General features: G+C 37.7%; 1 protein-coding gene across 1 annotated transcript; it reads left to right on the forward strand.

Annotated features, from left to right (window-relative positions):
• The first annotated feature begins 4,278 nt into the window (after positions 1–4,278).
• On the forward strand, positions 4,279–6,132 carry LOC138368738 (uncharacterized). Its single transcript, XM_069331457.1, has 3 exons — positions 4,279–4,917; positions 5,198–5,382; positions 5,642–6,132. Exons 1-3 carry the CDS (start codon positions 4,758–4,760, stop codon positions 5,864–5,866), a joined length of 570 nt encoding a protein of 189 aa, XP_069187558.1. The 5' UTR covers positions 4,279–4,757; the 3' UTR covers positions 5,867–6,132.
• Positions 6,133–24,891: the final 18,759 nt, after the last annotated feature.

Here is a 24,891-nt window from a genome sequence, read left to right on the forward strand (position 1 = left end):
GGGTATGGGGCTCCAACCACCCACAAAATAAGTATGGGGTACAATAACACCCACTGGATATGTATGGCATCCATTGCCCCCACAGGATGACTATAGGGTACAGTATCGCCCACAGGATTAGTATATAGGGTTCACTGCCGCCCACAGAGTCGGTATGGGGTCCACCGCCACCCACAGGGTCGGTATGGGGTCCACTACCGCCCACAGGGTCGTTATGAAGTCAACTACCGTCCACAGGGTCGGTAGGGGTCCACTACCGCCCACAGGGTCGGCAGGGGGTCCACTGCCACCCACTGGGTCGGTAGGGGGTCCACTGCCGCCCACAGGATCGATAGGGGGTCCACTGCCGCCCACAGGGTCGATATGGGGGGGTCCACTACCGCCCACAGGATCGATAGGGGGTCCACTGCCGCCCACAGGGTCGGTAGGGGGTCCACTGCCGCCCACACGTTCGGTAGGGGTCCACTGCCGCCCACAGGGTCGGTAGGGGGTCCACTGCCGCCCACAGGATCGATAGGGGGTCCACTGCCGCCCACAGGGTCGATAGGGGGTCCCTTACCGCCCACAGGGTCTCTATGAAGTCAACTACCGCCCATAGTGTTTGTATAGTGTCCACTATCGCCCATAGTGTTATTATGGGGTCCACTACCCCTCATAGGGTCGGTATGGGGGTCCATTACTACCCACAGGGTGTGTCTGGGGTCTATTTTGGCAATACTGCTTTTCCAATCTCATTTGTTGTTGAATGTAAAATATTTGTTGCTCGACTTGCAACAATTATATATATATATATATATATATATATATATATATATAGTATAGTGCCTTTGCAATAATGTACCAATGTGTGTATTTTCATAACTCGTTTTAAATTGTTGAAAAATAAATAACTACATTGTGAATGCAAGTCAATGTTTACATGCTAAATCAGAGTTGCCAGATTCCGCTTAAAATAGCAAATTGTGCTTATTTTCAAAGCTTGAGAATTTAGCTTTAAAGTAGTTAAAAAACTACGAATTTCGCAATTTGCTATGTACTTTAGTGTACTATTTTAAAATAAGGTTGGTTTTTAAGCTGCAAGTCATATGAATCTCAAAAAAAGTATATTATTAACAATCTTATCTCCATAGTTCACTAGTTTCTGTAAATCAGATCTGGTAACTGTAGGCCAAGTACTGGAAGACTCAAGACACAATGTGTTGAAGCTATTCTCTTTGAAGAAGTCATCTCGACAGGATCTTCCAGCTCCAGCTATAAAACTTCACCAAACATGGATCTACCTAGTACATCAAATGGTAAGGAATTACTAAACTGTACAAAGTTTTATGCTAGAACATTTGTTACAGTCCCCTGCTCTATGTGTACTCCATCACATAGTGACGGAGTATGTGGGAATAATTTTGTTAACACTGTCCATTTGACATGGTGGTGGTGTATGGTGCTGGTGGTGTATGGTGCTGGTGGAGTATGATGCTGATGGTGTATGATGCTGATGGTGTATGATGCTGATGGTGTATGATGCTGATGGTGTATGATGCTGGTGTATGGTGCTGGTGGTGTATGATGCTGGTGGTGTATGATTCTGGTGGAGTATGATGCTGATGGTGTATGATGCTGATGGTGTATGATGCTGATGGTGTATGATGCTGGTGGTGTATGGTGCTGGTGGTGTATGGTGCTGGTGGTGTATGATGCTGGTGGTGTATGGTGCTGGTGGTGTATGGTGCTGGTGGTGTATGGTGCTGGTGGTGTATGGTGCTGGTGGTGTATGGTGTATGATGCTGGTGGTGTATTATGCTGATGGTGTATGATGCTGGTGATGTATGATGCTGATGGTGTATGATGCTGGTGGTGTATGATGCTGGTGGTGTATGATTCTGGTGGAGTATGATGCTGATGGTGTATGATGCTGATGGTGTATGATGCTGATGGTGTATGATGCTGGTGGTGTATGGTGCTGGTGGTGTATGGTGCTGGTGGTGTATGATGCTGGTGGTGTATGGTGCTGGTTGTGTATGGTGCTGGTGGTGTATGGTGCTGGTGGTGTATGGTGCTGGTGGTGTATGGTGTATGATGCTGGTGGTGTATTATGCTGATGGTGTATGATGCTGGTGATGTATGATGCTGATGGTGTATGATGCTGGTGGTGTATGATGCTGGTGGTGTATGATGCTGGTGGTGTATGGTGCTGTTGGTGTATGATGCTGGTGGTGTATGGTGCTGGTGGTGTTTGATGGTGGTGGTGAATCTGACACTGTCATATATATATATATATATATATATATATATATATATATATATATATATATATATATATATATATATATGTCGTACCTAATAGCCAGAACGCACTTCTTTGCCTACTATTCAAGGCCCGATTTGCCTAATAAGCCAAGTTTTCATGAATTAATGTTTTTTCGTCTACCTAACCTACCTAACCTAACCTAACCTAGCTTTTTTGGGCTACCTAACCTAATCTTACCTATAAATATAGGTTAGGTTAGGTTAGGTAGGGTTGGTTAGGTTCGGTCATATATCTACGTTAATTTTAACTCCAATAAAAAAAAATTGACCTCATACATAGAGAAAAGGGTTGCTTTATCATTTCATAAGAAAAAAATTATAGTAAATATATTAATTCAGGAAAACTTGGCTTAATAGGCAAATCGGGCCTTGAATAGTAGGCTGAAAAGTGAGTTCTGGCTATTAGGTACGACATATATATATATATATGAGGGGTACCACCTCTGGTGCAAGTGTAGGGACCCATAGCCTCGGAGAAGAAAATAAAGAGTACTCAGAGAAGACCTTGTGGATCCTCACTGAACACTTTCATATTTTCTTCTCCTACCACCCTTATTCTTTTGGTATGTGTGTATATTTATCTAACTTTATTTGAAAACGTCATTACACAAAAAAAGTTACAATATTGATTAATATATATATATATATAATTTTTTTTTCTTCCAATAATATAGTATTCGCTTGAAATTAACAGCCTGGTCAATCAGGCTGTTGGATTCAACTCCTCTCAGTTTTGTTATACGAGTTACAGCATGGTTAATCACATCCAAAATTAAAGTTATTTCCAGATGCAGTCCTAAAATTTTTAACATTGCTCTCACTAGTGTTAATGTAGATTATTTCATAATTTAAATAATATATTTAATTACTGTAGTACATTTTAACAACAATTTAACTTATAATTTTTGCAGCATAGGTCATTTGAATATAAGTATTTTATTAGAAACTATTTCCTTCAGGTCTTCAGGGAAAATTCTTGAGGAGATGCACAAACTGCAAACAATGTGTGCATGTCCGAAGCAATGTTTGCAAGTTCTGCCAGTGTGACTTCCGAAACAGTAGAGAATTAATGAAGAAAGAAGAGGAAGCCCGTTTTCTACTTAAAGGCAAGAAGGCTTTAGAACGAAATACAGCAAGCCGGGTTCTACGAAGGATTGAAAATCAGGTATTGAAGTTTGTCTACATCTGTTGTATTCATTTGTATTCTTCTTATGCTGAACTTGCTTGATAAGGTATAGAATCAACATGAATAATGCTGTACAGTACTTACATACTATTTGTTTATTTATTTATATACAAGTTAGCACACTGGGATTATGAGAGTACATAGCATTGATGTTTTTACATTCTTGTAAAGCCACTAGCACACAGTGTTTTGGGCAGGTCCTTAATCTAACAGATAATTTTAAATAGGCAATTTAAAGCTTAAATGGAAAAAAATTGGCTGGTACATTCTAAGAAAGTATCACAAAGATTACTATGTACATTAAAGTAAAATTTGAGGGTTATCAACATATAAATTGTAGCATAATTTGAGGAATATTTCAAGGTATAATATAGTAAGATATGCATTCAATATAACAATCATGATATAAGGTGATAGCAATGATTACAATGGAAAAGTTGTATGGTTTAGGCACATATATTCTGGCATTGGATTTCATAAGATACAGTGCGAGTTTAATACACTAGTTAGGAAACTATCAAGAAAAAATTTAGGTACTTTTTGGTTTTATTTTTTAAAATGGCAGAAGTTGGACAGTTTTTAAATTTGTTAGCGAGTGAGTTCCATAGACAAGGTCCCTTTATTTGCATAGTGTATTTACACAGAATAACTTTGACTCTGGGGATATCAAAGATATTTATATATATATATATATATATATATATATATATATATATATATATATATATATATATATATATATATATAATTTCAATTCAATCATCTCTGTCATTGATGTATATGGCAAAAAGTGTGTGGCCCAATACAGCACTATGTCTTAACGTAATGGGTCCAAGGGCCCATAAGGTCTCGACAGCATTAATGGCCCTTTAGCAAACCAGTGTGCTGGGGCCCCTATGACACCCATGACGTCTTTGTATCATTTCAAGTTTGTACATGTACTTCTTAAGATATGGGCACCATACAACTGCTGCATATTCTAGCTTTTGTCTAAAAAAATCATGAACAATTTATTTATTATTTATCCATGAATGCCAGAACTAAACCCTGTGGTACTCCACTCGTGACATTTCTCCAGTCCAATACATTGCCTCTGATTACTGCCCTCATTTTTCTATCAGTTTGAAATTTTTTAATCCATGTTAGAAGCTTACCTGTCACCCCTCCAATATGTTCCAGTTTCCAGAACAAACTCTTATGATGAGGAAATTTTTTTAACAACTTTAAAACTTTCAGCCAAAAAACTTTATTTGCAGCATCCAGTAAAATGCGCTCTTCACTCCGGCACAGAAATGAGTGTGATAGGAAAAAGCTTCAAGGCTTCATAAAAATCTACAATAGTGAAAACTCTGAAATTCTCAGTGAAAAGGATGCAATAGAAGGTATCCTGCCATGGCACAATTTATTGCCTCATCATAGCCAAAATGGTATGTAACTACATCTCATTTTATCAGGGGTTACAATTCGGCCTTATCAAGATAACTAACATTTAGCATGCATAATGGATAAGCTTTACTTATTTTTGAAGTAAAATATCATCACTACTGTTTGTAAAATAGGTGCAGTATCATAATCCGTAGGTTTTTATCAGGTTGATACTGCACAATAAACTATGTATAGTATGTATAATGCAAGTACCTAAACTGTAATTACATTAAATTGAGTTGTAGTTTACTTGCAGTAAATATAATTTTCCTCTTTTATTAGTGTCCCTTGCTCAAAAAAAGAAGGCAGTAGAAGATGTGGAGCTTCAGAAGAGATCCAGAGAAGAGCAACAACACACTGTTCAAGAAATGCTGCATTATCTCGCATATTACAAGAATAAGAGAGAGATTTTAACCGAACATACTGAAGAGTTGTTATGTGGAATTTTTCCTTCATATCTAAGCAAGGTAAGCTAACAGCCTAAATGTGTGTTGCAATTCAGTTCTTCATAAACATTTATCCAGCAGAATTTTATACTTGAGTAAAGTCTTGCTATTTACAACTTTGACAGGTAGACAATTCCATGGTTTTCATATACTGTACTGGTGTGTTTTACATATATTTGAACTTTTACCGAAAACTTTATTTATTTATTCTAATTTCTTTAGTATTTTCAGGGAAATTTGTAAATGTCTTAAACCCCATTAAATAGTCTATATATTACAGGATCCTAACAAGTACACTATTGAAGAGAAGCACCTATCAACCAAAAATAAGAGTGGAATCTTGGCTCTTTTGAAGCAAGGGCAAAAGTTGTGTTCTGACAAGCTGAGTGATGCAAAGCGTTTATTTGGATACCAGGAAGAGGATGTTGATGTTTCTGAGCCCTACCTGGAGCTTTGTGACAGTGAAGATGATGATGATGAAGATGAAGATTTACTACTAAACTGATGATACAAAAGTTAAGTATAATAAATTTTACCTGATTTCTCTTGCTAATTTCTCTTACTTAATTTCTCTAATTTCTAATTATCCTAGCCCTAAGATTACTACTGGCCTCCATTGCCTTGCCTGCACTTTGTTTCCCCCTTAACCATATCACTCATTCTTACAGGTGTGAGACAGAGAGGTACAAGATCATCCAAGAGGAACAACACCTGAAGCACCCAACATTTGGGTGTTTTAATTAATAAAAACGCCCTTCATGGCTTCACTCATCCTGGCTGGTTTAATTAAAAAAACCTAACCTAAACCTAATATATATACCTCTAGAGTCAAGGGAGTTAAGTTTTAGGCTGCACAATGAAACTGCTATTGACAATTTTATAACTGCTGCTGATAATGTCTGTCCTGTGACTTTTTTGTAAGCATAACCAAAAGGCTTAACAATCCCTTGCTTACAAAGGGAATACTTAAACCCATTAATAAAAAACATGACCTTGAGAAGAAGTATAGGTTAGGAATTGTCTCCAAAGAATTCTCATGCTCTTCAACAGGTCACTTGAACTCCAAACCTTTCCAGTTATCCTAAAAAAAGCGAGTTACCCCTGTACACAAATGTGGTGATCTCACAGATGTTAACAACTACAGACCTATATCAATCCTGCCTAACATGTCAACATTTTTTGAAAAGCTACTTGAACTTGAACTCCAAACCTTTCCAGTTATCCTAAAAAAAGCGAGTTACCCCTGTACACAAATGTGGTGATCTCACAGATGTTAACAACTACAGACCTATATCAATCCTGCCTAACTTGTCAACATTTTTTGAAAAACTAATCTACAAGCAGTTTTACTCTTATCTAGCCAAACACCATATACTTAGTACTAGGCTGTACAAGAATATAACAACTCTTGTATATATCTCAAAAAAAAAAAAAAAAAAAAAAAAAAAAAAGCACAAGACGAAGCTTGAAAAAGTTTAGTGGTATGCCAATAGGCTAGTCCCAGGACTAAGAGGCATGAGTTACGAGGACAGGCTGCGAGAAATGCAATTGATAGGGTACATAAAGATAAACTGTTTAACACGGGTGGTAGGCGAACAAGGGGACACAGGTGGAAACTTAGTACCCAAATGAACCACTAGGATGTTAGAAAGAACTTTTTCAGTGTCAGAGTAGTTAATAGATGGAATGCATTAGGCAGTGATGTGGTGGAGGCTGACTCCATACACAGTTTCAAATGCAGATATGATAGAGCCCAGTAGGCTCAGGAATCTGTACATCAGTTGATTGCCAGTTGAGAGGTGGGACCAAAGAGCCAGAGCTCAACCCCCCGCAACCACAACTAGGTGAGTATACACACAAACACACACACGTACACACACACACACACACAGACACAAACATACACACACTAATGCCTCTATTCACCTTGCAGTAAATAGGAACCTGAAAGTCAGGAAGCTGCTAAAGGCTGCATCTTGGGGATGTGTGAGTGTGTTAGATAAAAATATATGTTGTTTAGATATGATGGAGGAAAAGAGGCCGAGAGTCGGTACATTAGACAACCGACGCTTAGAAAGGCGGGGTCCAAGAGCTAACAGCTAAATCTTGGAAATAATAAATTAAAATATTTAATACACCCACATACATGTTTCACATTATTTTGGCTGAGGGCACACTGAGGGCTGATGGCCCCGTCGACGGGGCAGGAAGTCGGTGGTTGATCAAAGGCCTCCCACATCCTCCACATACCTGAGGATTATTCCGGCTTAATTTTAAACGGAAGTAATGTCTTGGCATTTACGGCTTCAGCGGGTGGGTGGGTCCGTGGGTTTATTACACTGTGAGTGAAAACAATCGCCTATTCTCTATTTTATATTGCGGCTTGTAGAGCTAGAAGCTGTTGCCTCTTGTGTGCGTTGCACAAGGGGATTAATATCTGGATTAATAGCTTTCAATATTTCCAGTATTTTTTAAGGTAACGCTTAAATACCGAAGATACTGCTATTGGACACCGCTTAATTGACAATGTCTCAACAACGCAGGCTAAAGATGTGCGTGGCTCCTGCTATTGCAATGATGCTCATTTGTTTTTCAATGATGGGCCTTAGTTGCCCCCTCTCTAACTTACCGTTCTAAATACCCCTTCTCCATCTTCCGCAAACATTTCCCCTCATACATCTCCCCCCTTTCCTCCTGTCCCCCTTGTCCATCTTTGTCCCCCTGTCCATCTTTGTCTCCTGTCCCTCACTTTGTCCCCTTGCCCACATTTTCTGTCCTCTGTCCCAGATCCCTTTCCCCCTCTCTGTCCCCCTGTCCCCCCTTTCCATCTCTCTGTCCCCCTGTCCCTCTCTATCCCATTGTCCCTGTCTCTGTCCCCCCTGTCTCTCTCTGTCCCCCTGTTCTTCTCTGTCCTCCTGTTCCTCTCTCTGTCCCCCTGTCACTCTCTGTCCCCCTGTTCCTCTATGTCCCCCTGTCCATCTCTGTCCCCTGTACCTCTCTGTCCCCCTGCCCACTCTTTCTGTCCGCTGTCCATCATCTGTCCCCCTCCCTTTCCTCCAGTCCCCCTATCCATCTCTGTCCCCTTGTCCCTGTCTCTCCTCTGTCCCCTCTCTCTTGGTCTCCTGCCCCCCTCTCCTCCCTCTGTCCCCCGGTCCCCCTCTCTGACCCTGTCCCTCTGTCTCTGTCTCTGTCCATGCCCCCCTCTCTGTCCCTGTCTCCCTCCCTGTCCCACTGCTCCCCCTCTGTTCCCCCGTCCCTCCTCTGGCCCTGTCCGTCTGTCCCTGTCCCTCTGCCTCTCCTCGTTTCTGACATTCTCTGTGTCAGCCTATCTCTCTGTCTCTTTCCTCGCTCTATCTCTGTCATTCTCTCACTGACTTTGCATATCCTTATCTATACGTCTCTGTGTCTAACATTCTCTCCCTGACTCTGTCTATATCTATTTCTCTGTCTCGATCTTCATCTCTTTCTCTCTCTCTCTCTCTCTCTCTCTCTCTCTCTCTCTCTCTCTCTCTCTCTCTCTCTCTCTCTCTCTCTCTCTCTCTCTCTCTCTCTCTCTCTCTCCTTACATACATACATACATACATACATACATACATACATACATACATACATACATACATACATACGTACATACATACATACATTTATTTAACACATGTGGTACACGCACAAGGGGACACAGGTGGAAGCTGAGTACCCAAATGAGCCACAGAGAGATTATAGAAAGAACTTTTCAGTGTCAGAGTAGTTAATAAATGGAATGCTTTAGGCAGTAATGTGGTGGAGGCTGATTCCATACACAGTTTCAAGTGTATGGAAAGTGTATGTATTCAAGTGGCGGGACCAAAGAGCCAAAGTTCAACCCTTGCAACCACAACTAGGTTAGTACATACATACATACATAAGATATAAAACAGTGGAGGATTCCCAGGTAGAACAATCAACCACAATGCCCATTACCCCTTTACCCTGATGTCCTTAACTACACAACTATACAAGAGTCATTAACACGTGTAATGGCTGATCCCCCATCACGATAGCATAAAGACCAATTGCTTGACCCGCAGTCTGTCTTGCTCCTCAAATAATTTTCGGGTTAACATGAAAACGTCTCTCGAGTTTATCTTTCTAATGTTGTTTTCCCATCTTTCATTTTATCAGCTTAGTTCCTTTATTATGCCCCAATTACTCATCCCTTGAGCGGTAGTTAAACTGAACCCAAATTTAAAAAAAGTTCCTTTTGCTAAGCAAGCTACAGTCTTGATAAGTCAGATATATTGTTTGTTAACACATTTCTCAACAATGAACAGTCAGTTTTATCAAGCTAACATATCCTAACACAACGAGTGAGAGTATTAACTGGTCTAATTATTTTATTAGACCAGTATATATTATTAGATTATACTGGTATAATTATATATATATATATATATATATATATATATATATATATATATATATATATATATATATATATATATATATATATATATATATATGTATATGCGAACAAGCCTGAATGGTCCCCAGGACTATATGCGAATATAGTCCTGGGGTGTGAGTTTTCATTCTCATATTCATATATGTATATATATACATATATATAGATATATATATATATGGGTGAGTTTTCATTCTCATATTCATATATGTATATATATACATATATATAGATATATATATATATATATATATATATATATATATATATATATATATATATATATATATATATATATATATATATATATATGTATGTATGAGTGTGTGTGTACATGTGTATACAACATTAATAATTTTGTAACTAGCGTCAAACATTGTTATTTGCTTAGCTAAACGAACTAGAGGGTTCAGGTCCTGAACCGATTATGTGCCTCTGTAATCCTTTACACCACGGCCCACGGGATGGGTATGGGGTGCGTAATAAAGAAAGCAATAGAAGAAATTGAAATTGCATAATACGGTTATTGACATTCAATAATAGTAAGATAAAGCAATGAGGACCAAATGGGAGACCAGTGATCAGTGTCTTGTATCCCCTGCAATACCTCAAATCCTACGTACCTCACTGACAGGCTCCAGTATGTTTCTGTGAATAATTCAATTTCTCCCACCCTACCCATCAACATTGGTGTTCCTCAGGGCAGCATACTTGGCATACTTGGGTATCCTTTGGAGGTGCTTATCCAGTTCTCACTTGAACACTGTGAGGGGATTGCCAGTTATGCCATGCAGTTATGCAATGTATGAATCTATCTATAAGTCCACCAATCTTTGTAAAAATTTCTTGTATGGATGTACCTTACCTAAATAAACATTTATTTATTTATTATTTATATTTAGGATTCATCAACTGCCAAAGATATTCACATGTCAGTATAATTCTGGCGAGAGAGAGGTTTGGGAAAAGCCGTTATACCAACTAGTCAGCAATAAGGGTGATATTTGTGGGGCACAGGCACGCTCGGCCTGGCCCATTAACCCCCAACTGACACTATAACTACTAGCTACTAGGTACATGAACATAATTACATAATTTACGTACATAATTTAAGGTACATAATTACTAGGTACATGAGGACTGGCCATTGTACTATATAGACCTGAAAAAGTGTAACTTAGCGACAACAAGAAAATATTGAATCACAAGACCACCGACGACCATTCCCTTACCCTGCCATAAACACTGAAATTTGACACCCTACCTCTGGAGCCACCCTGACCACAGGTCCACCAACTACATTTCCCTCCCTCCAACTCTGCCTCCACTTACATTGTACACACACATATTGTACACCACGCAAGTGTGGACTAGTGTGTAAATCTTACTGATACCACACTTAACCTTTATTCTTTCTCAATGTGTTGTATAAAAGGATCTGATTATACCGTTTCATTTCTAACTCCTTTTCTTGGAAGAATGCCACATATGATCGTACACACACACAAGGTCTGTATAGAGTATAGGCAAGGTCTGACAAGGTATACTAGGTGAGTACAAGTTGAGTACTTACACACAAGATATTCTAGGTGAGACTAGGTGAGTATACACACACACGCAACATATACTAAGTTAGTACACCCAGAAACAAGATATACTAGGTGAATACACACATACAAGGTATACTAGGTGAGTACTAGTTGAGTACTTACACACAAGATATTCTAGGTGAGACTAGGTGAGTATACACACACACACGCAACATATACTAGGTTAGTACACCCAGAAACAAGATATACTAGGTGAATACACACATACAAGATATACTAGGTGAGTACTAGTTGAGTACTTACACACAAGATATTCTAGGTGAGACTAGGTGAGTATACACACACACACGCAACATATACTAGGTTAGTACACCCAGAAACAAGATATACTAGGTGAATACACACATACAAGGTATACTAGGTGAGTACTAGTTGAGTACTTACACACAAGATATTCTAGGTGAGACTAGGTGAGTATACACACACACGCAACATATACTAAGTTAGTACACCCAGAAACAAGATATACTAGGTGAATATACACATACAAGGTATACTAGGTGAGTACTAGTTGAGTACTTACACACAAGATATTCTAGGTGAGACTAGGTGAGTATACACACACACGCAACATATACTAAGTTAGTACACCCAGAAACAAGATATACTAGGTGAATACACACATACAAGGTATACTAGGTGAGTACTAGTTGAGTACTTACACACAAGATATTCTAGGTGAGACTAGGTGAGTATACACACACACACGCAACATATACTAGGTTAGTACACCCAGAAACAAGATATACTAGGTGAATACCCCAACACCAACCTCCTACAGTACACCTCCCACAGTAACCCCAACACCAACCTCCCACAGGTAACCCCAACACCAACCTCCCACAGTACACCTCCCACAGGTAACCCCAGCACCAACCTCCCACAGTACACCTCCCACAGGTAACCCCAGCACCAACCTCCCACAGTAACCCCAACACCAACCTCCCACAGTACACAACACCAACCTCCCACAGTACACATCCCACAGGTAACCCCAGCACCAACCTCCCACAGTACACAACACCAACCTCCCACAGTACACCTCCCACAGTAACCCCAACACCAACCTCCCACAGTACACAACACCAACCTCCCACAGTACACCTCCCACAGTACACCTCCCACAGGTAACCCCAGCACCAACCTCCCACAGTACACCTCCTACAGGTAACCCCAACACCAACCTCACACAGTACACCTCCCACAGTAACCCCAGCACCAACCTCCCACAGGTACAAAATGAAGCCATGAGAATTATCTTAGGATGCCCAAGAAATGCTATGATTGAGAAAATCAGGATGGAGTTGAATCTGCAGAGTATTGGGGATAGAATTGCAGAGATAAATGTAGCTTCTGCCATTAGATTAATGAGAGGTGGGGGAGCTAATGAATTGGTCCTCTCAGTTCAAAAGGTGGGAAGTACTGAACAATGTATGATGAAGAAAAGAGCATATATGAATACCTTATGTTCTAATGTTATTAAGTATGATGTTATTTCAGAGTGTATTGCTGTGCCCAAGAGAAAATTTACACCACCATGGGAGGATTGTAATGTAGATGTAGTAATTACTCCCTTGCAAAAGAAAAAAAGTATGTATGAAATAGGAGAGCTGAGGGCAACATATGATTGTATAATTAGAAAATTGCCTACAGAAAACACTCTACTACATGTATATTGTGATGGGTCAGTAGCTAGGGATGGGAAGGCAGGATGTATATTGTGATGGGTCAGTAGCTAGGGATGGGAAGGCAGGATGTATATGTTCTTAACATTCTGAAACCTATATTGTTTGCTGATGATACTACACTCATCTACTCCAACCCCAACCCACATACACTAAATACTGTAATGTTGTTAATAATGAACTAAAAAAAGTCCACTTATGGATGTCAACCAACAAACTAACACTTAACATAGAAAAGACCTACTACATCTTATTTGGAAGCAAATCTACAAATGCAATTCAGCTTCAGATGACAATGTAAACATTAGCAATAACAATGATGGAAAGTTTCTTGGTCTATTCTTAGACAAGAGACTCAACTTCAGTACCCACATACAACACATAACTAAGAAAGTCTCTAAAACAGTTGGTATACTCTCCAAAATCAGATATTATGTACCTAACCCTGCTCTCATCTCTCTATATTATACACTAATCTATCCCTATCTCAACTATGGTATCTGTGCATGGGGTTCAACCACTGCAAACCACCTCAAGTCCATCATCACCCAGCAAAAATCTGCTATCAGAATAATATCAAATTCTGCTTTCAGACAACACTCAGCCCCCTTGTTTAACTCCCTAAACATGCTAAACATAATCTCACTCCATAAATTCTCTTGTGTCAACTACATTTACAAAACTCTGTTCTTAAATGCAAATCCTGCTCTGAAACTCTTCCTGGACAGATGTAATAGGACCCATTATCACCACACCAGAAATAAATATCTCTTTGATATCCCCAGAGTTAAACTTGTATAAATAAATAAATAAATAAATAAATATGTTTATTCAGGTAAGGTACATACATACAAGTAATGTTACATTAATGGATCGATATATAGATAGAGCTAGTACATACAATGCCTAAAGCCACTATTACGCAACGCGTTTCGGGCAGGAAAAACATTAATATCTAGAACTTAATACTAATTGAGCATAAAGAATAAAATGTGTTGAGAACAAATACAAATAAAGATAAAAAAAAGAGGGAACATGACTGAAAAAGCAGCACAAATACAATAGGTTGACAAACAGTGTTGATTAAAAAAAAAAAAAAAAATAACAGACATGGGTTGACAATAGAGGGGTAAGGTAGGTTAGTGAATTTATTAGGTAGTGTTTAGTTTTTATCTTAAACTGGTTGAGAGAGGTACAGTCTTTAACATGGTTGGGAAGATCATTCCACATTCTGGGTCCCTTGATTTGTAGAGCATTTCTAGTTTGATTAAGTCGTACTCTTGGAATATCAAAACTGTATTTATTTCTGGTGTGGTGCTCATGGGTTCTGTTACAACCTTCAATGAAGCTTTTGAGCTTATATGTATGTATTTGTAATGTATGTATGTAAACAATGTATTTATTATCATTTATCAATTCTGATAGAAATTACCTACTTAAAATTATCTGTTAGATTAAGGACCTGCCTGAAACGCTGCGCATACTAGTGGCTTTACAAGATTGTAAATACTGTACTATTCAATGTATTCTCACAACCCCAATGTACCTACTTGTATATATATAAATAAAATAAAATAAAATATTGTGATGGGTCAGTAGCTAGGGATGGGAAGGCAGGATGCAGTATGCCAAACTGAATTCGTGCGCCCCTTGAGGGACTTGAAGTAGAGGGATAGGGATCACAGGATAAGTATGGGTTGCACAAACTACTGGTAACAGGATGAGTATGGGTTGCACAATTAATTACTACAAAGTGGTTGAGTATGGGGTGCACGTAAATGAAGACTCCCAAGAAGCAAATCAGAGATCAGCCCAAGCTTCATCTTGAGGCAAAGCTCAATGCCTTAAGCCATATTGATGCTCTGTCCACAGAGCATTCTCTCTCTCAAATCATAATAGTACACTAATGGTTCCCTACACCACCCCTCAGGTGCAGCTGCAGCAGGCTTGGGTGACATGATGACTATGGGGTGCACAATAAACTAACACTCACAGAATGAGTATGGGCTGCACAATAAGCTACCTCTCACAAGATTAGTAATAAAGAAACATTAATTTTTTGGGTAGGGTGACTGAAACTCATCCTGGGGTAAAAATGTTTATTTAAATTTATTATAGTTAAATGAATTTAGTAAATTATTCCATATATTGTATTATAAGTGAATTGACACTAAACTATAAATGATACTAATAAGGTTTTAAAAATGAAAAACAGTAAAAATCCTTCATGTAAGATATGGAAGTTGAAAAGTAAATTAACTGTAAACTAAATTATAAACTGTAGACATAATATAAAGTATTATAAGTAAAATACCTATAAACTACCAAATAATAAGGTGTAAGGAACCATTTCTATTGTTTGTCCTTTTTTACCTGTTTCCTCAGGTATTTTAAAATTCCCATTCCGTTGTTACTACACTGTTTTCCTGGTGTAGTTCCCTGTGGTTCAAATTTTACTACTTGTACTTCTTGCTGTTTCTGAATGATTGCTAATGGTAGCCCTTGTTGCACCTGTGGAACTTTTTGTAAATGTTCCACCTGCGGAACTTTTTGTACTTGTTGAATTTCTTGCACCTGCGGTACTTTTTGGACTTTATGCACCTGCTGCACTTGTAGCTCGTCAGGATTTTTTTCCAAGGCATTATCGCTATCACCTTCTGATCCTAATGTAAGTTTATCTGCATCAAGCTTCCTTGTGCGTGCTGGAAAAAAAATAAAAATAAAAAATAAAAAATTTTGAAATGGAAGATCCTGTGTAACAAATTTAATCAGTTACTATGATCGAGCCGCAGAAATTTTACAGGAAAGATATGGTTGGGTTGACTGCATCTATCTGGACCTAAAAGACGCATTCAACAGAATTCCACATAAGAGTTTGTTCTGGAAACTGGAACATATTGGAGGGGTGACAGGTAAGCTTCTAACATGGATTAAAAAATTTCAAACTGATAGAAAAATGAGGGCAGTAATCAGAGGCAATGTATTGGACTGGAGAAATGTCACGAGTGGAGTACCACAGGGTTTAGTTCTGGCATTCATGGATAAATAATAAATAAATTGTTCATGATTTTTTTAGACAAAAGCTAGAATATGCAGCAGTTGTATGGTGCCCATATCTTAAGAAGTACATGTACAAACTTGAAATGATACAAAGACGTCATGGGTGTCATAGGGGCCCCAGCACACTGGTTTGCTAAAGGGCCCTTAATGCTGTCGAGACCTTATGGGCCCTTGGACCCATTACGTTAAGACATAGTGCTGTATTGGGCCACACACTTTTTGCCATATACATCAATGACAGAGATGATTGAATTGAAATTATATATATATATATATATATATATATATATATATATATATATATATATATATATATATATATATATATATATATATATATATATATATATATATATATATAAATATCTTTGATATCCCCAGAGTCAAAGTTATTCTGTGTAAATACACTATGCAAATAAAGGGACCTTGTCTATGGAACTCACTCGCTAACAAATTTAAAAACTGTCCAACTTCTGCCATTTTAAAAAATAAAACCAAAAAGTACCTAAATTTTTTCTTGATAGTTTCCTAACTAGTGTATTAAACTCGCACTGTATCTTATGAAATCCAATGCCAGAATATATGTGCCTAAACCATACAACTTTTCCATTGTAATCATTGCTATCACCTTATATCATGATTGTTATATTGAATGCATATCTTACTATATTATACCTTGAAATATTCCTCAAATTATGCTACAATTTATATGTTGATAACCCTCAAATTTTACTTTAATGTACATAGTAATCTTTGTGATACTTTCTTAGAATGTACCAGCCAATTTTTTTCCATTTAAGCTTTAAATTGCCTATTTAAAATTATCTGTTAGATTAAGGACCTGCCCAAAACACTGTGTGCTAGTGGCTTTACAAGAATGTAAAAACATCAATGCTATGTACTCTCATAATCCCAGTGTGCTAACTTGTATATAAATAAATAAACAAATAGTATGTAAGTACTGTACAGCATTATTCATGTTGATTCTATACCTTATCAAGCAAGTTCAGCATAAGAAGAATACAAATGAATACAACAGATGTAGACAAACTTCAATACCTGATTTTCAATCCTTCGTAGAACCCGGCTTGCTGTATTTCGTTCTAAAGCCTTCTTGCCTTTAAGTAGAAAACGGGCTTCCTCTTCTTTCTTCATTAATTCTCTACTGTTTCGGAAGTCACACTGGCAGAACTTGCAAACATTGCTTCGGACATGCACACATTGTTTGCAGTTTGTGCATCTCCTCAAGAATTTTCCCTGAAGACCTGAAGGAAATAGTTTCTAATAAAATACTTATATTCAAATGACCTATGCTGCAAAAATTATAAGTTAAATTGTTGTTAAAATGTACTACAGTAATTAAATATATTATTTAAATTATGAAATAATCTACATTAACACTAGTGAGAGCAATGTTAAAAATTTTAGGACTGCATCTGGAAATAACTTTAATTTTGGATGTGATTAACCATGCTGTAACTCGTATAACAAAACTGAGAGGAGTTGAATCCAACAGCCTGATTGACCAGGCTGTTAATTTCAAGCGAATACTATATTATTGGAAGAAAAAAAAATTATATATATATATATATTAATCAATATTGTAACTTTTTTTGTGTAATGACGTTTTCAAATAAAGTTAGATAAATATACACACATACCAAAAGAATAAGGGTGGTAGGAGAAGAAAATATGAAAGTGTTCAGTGAGGATCCACAAGGTCTTCTCTGAGTACTCTTTATTTTCTTCTCCGAGGCTATGGGTCCCTACACTTGCACCAGAGGTGGTACCCCTCATATATATATATATATGTCGTACCTAATAGCCAGAACTCACTTTTCAGCCTACTATTCAAGGCCCGATTTGCCTATTAAGCCAAGTTTTCCTGAATTAATATATTTACTATAATTTTTTTCTTATGAAATGATAAAGCAACCCTTTTCTCTATGTATGAGGTCAATTTTTTTTTATTGGAGTTAAAATTAACGTAGATATATGACCGAACCTAACCAACCCTACCTAACCTAACCTAACCTATATTTATAGGTAAGATTAGGTTAGGTAGCCCAAAAAAGCTAGGTTAGGTTAGGTTAGGTAGGTTAGGTAGACGAAAAAACATTAATTCATGAAAACTTGGCTTATTAGGCAAATCGGGCCTTGAATAGTAGGCAAAGAAGTGCGTTCTGGCTATTAGGTACGACATATATATATATATATATATATATATATATATATATATATATATATATATATATATATATATATATATATATATATATGACAGTGTCAGATTCACCACCACCATCAAACACCACCAGCACCATACACCACCAGCATCATACACCAACAGCACCATACACCACCAGCATCATACACCACCAGCATCATACACCACCAGCATCATACACCATCAGCATCATACATCACCAGCATCATACACCATCAGCATAATACACCACCAGCATCATACACCATACACCACCAGCACCATACACCACCAGCACCATACACCACCAGCACCATACACAACCAGCACCATACACCACCAGCATCATACACCACCAGCACCATACACCACCAGCACCATACACCACCAGCATCATACACCATCAGCATCATACACCATCAGCATCATACACCATCAGCATCATACTCCACCAGAATCATACACCACCAGCATCATACACCACCAGCATCATACACCATCAGCATCATACATCACCAGCATCATACACCATCAGCATAATACACCACCAGCATCATACACCATACACCACCAGCACCATACACCACCAGCACCATACACCACCAGCACCATACACCACCAGCACCATACACCACCAGCATCATACACCACCAGCACCATACACCACCAGCACCATACACCACCAGCATCATACACCATCAGCATCATACACCATCAGCATCATACACCATCAGCATCATACTCCACCAGAATCATACACCACCAGCATCATACACCACCAGCACCATACACCAGCATCATACACCATCAGCATCATACACCATCAGCATCATACACCATCAGCATCATACACCATCAGCATCATACTCCACCAGCACCATACACCACCAGCACCATACACCACCACCATGTCAAATGGACAGTGTTAACAAAATTATTCCCACATACTCCGTCACTATGTGATGGAGTACACATAGAACAGGGGACTGTAACAAATGTTCTAGCATAAAACTTTGTACAGTTTAGTAATTCCTTACCATTTGATGTACTAGGTAGATCCATGTTTGGTGAAGTTTTATAGCTGGAGCTGGAAGATCCTGTCGAGATGACTTCTTCAAAGAGAATAGCTTCAACACATTGTGTCTTGAGTCTTCCAGTACTTGGCCTACAGTTACCAGATCTGATTTACAGAAACTAGTGAACTATGGAGATAAGATTGTTAATAATATACTTTTTTTGAGATTCATATGACTTGCAGCTTAAAAACCAACCTTATTTTAAAATAGTACACTAAAGTACATAGCAAATTGCGAAATTCGTAGTTTTTTAACTACTTTAAAGCTAAATTCTCAAGCTTTGAAAATAAGCACAATTTGCTATTTTAAGCGGAATCTGGCAACTCTGATTTAGCATGTAAACATTGACTTGCATTCACAATGTAGTTATTTATTTTTCAACAATTTAAAACGAGTTATGAAAATACACACATTGGTACATTATTGCAAAGGCACTATACTATATATATATATATATATATATATATATATATATATATAAATTGTTGCAAGTCGAGCAACAAATATTTTACATTCAACAACAAATGAGATTGGAAAAGCAGTATTGCCAAAATAGACCCCAGACACACCCTGTGGGTAGTAATGGACCCCCATACCGACCCTATGAGGGGTAGTGGACCCCATAATAACACTATGGGCGATAGTGGACACTATACAAACACTATGGGCGGTAGTTGACTTCATAGAGACCCTGTGGGCGGTAAGGGACCCCCTATCGACCCTGTGGGCGGCAGTGGACCCCCTATCGATCCTGTGGGCGGCAGTGGACCCCCTACCGACCCTGTGGGCGGCAGTGGACCCCTACCGAACGTGTGGGCGGCAGTGGACCCCCTACCGACCCTGTGGGCGGCAGTGGACCCCCTATCGATCCTGTGGGCGGTAGTGGACCCCCCCATATCGACCCTGTGGGCGGCAGTGGACCCCCTATCGATCCTGTGGGCGGCAGTGGACCCCCTACCGACCCAGTGGGTGGCAGTGGACCCCCTGCCGACCCTGTGGGCGGTAGTGGACCCCTACCGACCCTGTGGACGGTAGTTGACTTCATAACGACCCTGTGGGCGGTAGTGGACCCCATACCGACCCTGTGGGTGGCGGTGGACCCCATACCGACTCTGTGGGCGGCAGTGAACCCTATATACTAATCCTGTGGGCGATACTGTACCCTATAGTCATCCTGTGGGGGCAATGGATGCCATACATATCCAGTGGGTGTTATTGTACCCCATACTTATTTTGTTGGTGGTTGGAGCCCCATACCCATCCTGTGGGTTATAGTGGACCCCATACTCATCCTGTGGGTGGTATTGGACCCCATACCTATCCTGTGGGTGGTTGTGAGCCCATACCCATCCTGTCGGTGGTAGTGGACGCAATACACATCCAGTGGATGGTATTGGATCCCATACCCTTCCTGTGGGTGGAAGTGATCCCCATACCATTCCTGTGGGTGGATGTGACCCCCATACTCATCCTGCGGGTGTTATTGGACCCCTTACCCACCTAACAGGTGGTAGTGGACCCTATACTAATCCTATAGTTTCCAATAATCCACACCATACCATCCTGTTTGCAGTAGTTTACCCTATATACATTCCAACATAACATCGTTTTCTGTTAGCGTTCCTACAAAACATTCTTTAAAGATTTCTAAAGCACAAACTATGGTATATAATATTGATTGGTGAAGCACTTATTCTATGTAATAATTTATTGTGCTTATTATAATTTACTAAGAACAACTAATATTTCTCAAAACAAAACTACGAGCCTTCAATAGGATGTAGCTGATCTGTAATATTATAAGAGCATGGACAATAGTAGGTGAATTTCACAACCCATGTGGGACCTGAAAACTACAATTTTCGTTATAATTGAACCAATCACGACTATTCAGCTATCTACGTTGATGGACGAGTACTGTGAGACGTAAATTGGTACGTGAGGAAGAGTTTGAGCCTTGGTAAAAAAGTTAACTGGGAATATATCACATATGTACTAAATCACATTCCACATATTGACTTTAAGCACTAGTCATATATGTACTGTCTTGTGTGAGAACGGGTTGAAAGAGAGTGATGTAGAGGCTCAAGAGAGTGATGCAGAGGCTCAAGAGAGTGATGCAGACGATCAAGAGAGTGATGCAGAGGCTCAAGAGAGTGATGCAGAGGATCAAGAGAGTGATGCAGAGGATTAAGAGAGTGATGCAGAGGATTAAGAAAGGGATGCAGAGGCTCAAGAGAGGGATGCAGAGGATCAAGAGAGTGATTCAGAGGCTTACGAGAGTGATGCAGAGGATCAAGAGAGTGATGCAGAGGCTCGAGAGAGTTATGCAGAGGCCCCAAGAGAGGGATTCAGAGGCTTAAGACAGTGATACAGAGTCTGAAGAGAGTGTTGCAGAGGCTCAAGAGATGGTTGAAGAGAAATAGTGAGATGGTTGAAATAATACGAAACCTCGCTTTATGATTTGAAGCTAAAATCCTCATATATGGTAAAATAGTGATCTTTTTCACGTTTTTCATGTAGTTTGATATTACGCAAATATATTCATTTTTACCAATATTTTGATACTATTTCATGTAGTATCACGATATGTGATTTGGCCTTCAAATCTCAGAATTTCGCATAATATTGCATTTTAAGCAAGTTTTCTTGCATTTTGTTGCGTACGAAAAATCATCGAATTTAGCAAAATTTTGACGTTTATCATTTCCTTTTCCTTTATGTGATTTAAACAAAATATCATCGAATTAGGCAATATTTTGATGTTTTTCCACGTTTTTGTGAATTTTCAGTCTATGGGTATTAATTCATTATATATGCGATAAAAATGATGCAAACACATAATTGATTAGATAATAACCTTAAATACTTCATTTTCAATCATCTATTTGTTTCTCGTTAAAATACTGAGTAAGATATTGAAAAGGGGAGAAGTTAGGTTTTTATTGCATATATCGACATTTCAGCCGGAATAGACCGGTTTTTGTGTAAATCTTCCATCGGTAATATAAACGGAAAATCAGGAACATTTTAGTTAATTCTAATGAAAACACATTGTTTTTTATCATTTGTATTGGAAACAACATTGTCATATGTCTTTTCTTGGAGCTAAATAATACGAAACCTCACTCTATGATTTGAAGTTAAAATCCTCAAATATTTTAACATAGTGACTTTTTCACGTTATTCATGTACTTTGATATTACGTAAATATATTCATTTTTACCAATATTTCGATACTATTTCATGTAGTATCACGATATGTGATTTGGCTTTCAAATCTCAGAATTTCGCATAATATTGAATTTTAAGCAAGTTTTCTTGCATTTTGTTTCGTACGAAAAATCATCGAATTTAGCAATTTTTGACGTTTATCATCCCCTTTTCCTTTATGTGATTTAAACAAAATATCATCGAATTAGGCAATATTTTGCCGTTTTTCCACGTTTTTGTGAATTTTCAGTTTATTGGTATTAATTCATTATATATACGATAAAAATGATGCAAACACATAATTGATTAGATAATAACCTTAGGTACTTCATTTTCAATCAACCATTTGTTTCACGTTAAAATACTGAGTAAGATATTGAAAAGGGAAGAAGTTCTGTTTTTATTGCATATATCGACGTTTCAGCCGGAATAGAGCGGTTTTCGTGTACATCTTCCAACGGTAATATAAACGGAAAATCAGGAACATTTTAGTTAATTCTAATGAAAACACATTGATTTTTATCATTTGTATTGGAAACAACATTGTCATATGTCTTTTCTTGGATCTAAATAATACGAAACCTCGCTCTTTGATTTGAAGTTAAAATCCTCAAATATGGTTAAATAGTGACTTTTTTCACGTTTTCATGTAGTTTGATATTACGTGAATATATTCATTTTTACCAATATTTCGATACTATTTCATGTAGTATATGTGATTTGGCCTTCAAATATCAGAATTTTGCATAATATTGCATTTTAAGCAAGTTTTCTTGCATTTTGTTTCGAACGAAAAATCATCAAATTTAGGAATATTTTGACGTTTATCATGCCCTTTCCTTTATGTGATTTAAACATAATATCATCGAATTAGGCAATATTTTGCCGTTTTCCACGTTTTTGTGAATTTTCAGTTTATTGTTATTAATTCATTAAATATACGACAAAAATGATGCAAACACATAATTGATTAGATAATAACCTTAAATACTTCATTTTCAATCAACCATTTGTTTCTCGTTAAAATACTGAGTAAGATATTGAAAAGGGAAGAAGTTCTGTTTTTATTGCATATATCGACGTTTCAGCCGGAATAGAGCGGTTTTCGTGTACATCTTCAATCGGTAATATAAACGGAAAATCAGGAACATTTTAGTTAATTCTAATGAAAACACATTGATTTTTACCATTTGTATAAAACCATATTTGAGGATTTTAACTTCATATGTTAGAGCGAGGTTTCGTATTATTTAGATCCAAGAAAAGACATATGACAATGTTGTTTCCAATACAAATGATAAAAATCAATGTGTTTTCAATAGAATTAACTAAAATGTTCCTGATTTTCCGTTTATATTACCGATGGAAGATTTACACAAAAACCGGTCTATTCCGGCTGAAATGTCGATATATGCAATAAAAACAGAACTTCTTCCTTTTTCAATATCTTATTCAGTATTTTAACGAGAAACAAATAGTTGATTCAAAATGAAGTATTTAAGGTTATTATCTAATCAATTATGTGTTTGCATCATTTTTATCGTATATATAATGAATTAATACCAATAAACTGAAAATTCACAAAAACGTGGAAAAACGCCAAAATATTGCCTAATTCGATGATATTTTGTTTAAATCACATAAAGGAAAAGGGGATGATAAACGTCAAAATATTGCTAAATTCGATGATTTTTCGTACGAATCAAAATGCAAGAAAACTTGCTTAAAATGCAATATTATGCGAAATTCTGAGATTTGAAGGCCAAATCACATATCGTGATACTACATGAAATAGTATCGAAATATTGGTAAAAATGAATATATTTACGTAATATCAAACTACATGATTACCATGAAAAAGTCACTATGTTACCATATTTGAGGATTTTAACTTCAAATCATAGAGTGAGGTTTCGTATTATTTAGCTCCAAGAAAAGACATATGACAATGTTGTTTCCAATACAAATGATAAAAAACAATGTGTTTTCATTAGAATTAACTAAAATGTTCCTGATTTTCCGTTTATATTACCGATGGAAGATGTACACGTAAAACCGCTCTAATCCGGCTGAAACGTCGATATATGCAATAAAAACCAAACTTCTCCCCTTTTCAATATCCTACTCAGTATTTTAACGAGAAACAAATGGTTGATTGAAAATGAAGTATTAAAGGTTAATTTCTAATCAATTATGTGTTTGCATCATTTTTATCTTATATATAAAGAATTATTAACAA

This window comes from Procambarus clarkii, chromosome 26 (genome assembly GCF_040958095.1).
Source record: "Procambarus clarkii isolate CNS0578487 chromosome 26, FALCON_Pclarkii_2.0, whole genome shotgun sequence".
NCBI classification, from domain to species: domain Eukaryota; kingdom Metazoa; phylum Arthropoda; class Malacostraca; order Decapoda; family Cambaridae; genus Procambarus; species Procambarus clarkii.

Coding starts and splice junctions, on each gene's coding strand:
- LOC138368738 (XM_069331457.1), top strand. CDS start 4,758: ATGCGCTCTTCACTCCGGCACAGAAATGAGTGTGATAGGAAAAAGCTT. Junction 4,918..5,197: donor GCCTCATCATAGCCAAAATG/GTATGTAACTAC, acceptor CTCTTTTATTAG/TGTCCCTTGCTCAAAAAAAG. Junction 5,383..5,641: donor TTCCTTCATATCTAAGCAAG/GTAAGCTAACAG, acceptor TATATATTACAG/GATCCTAACAAGTACACTAT.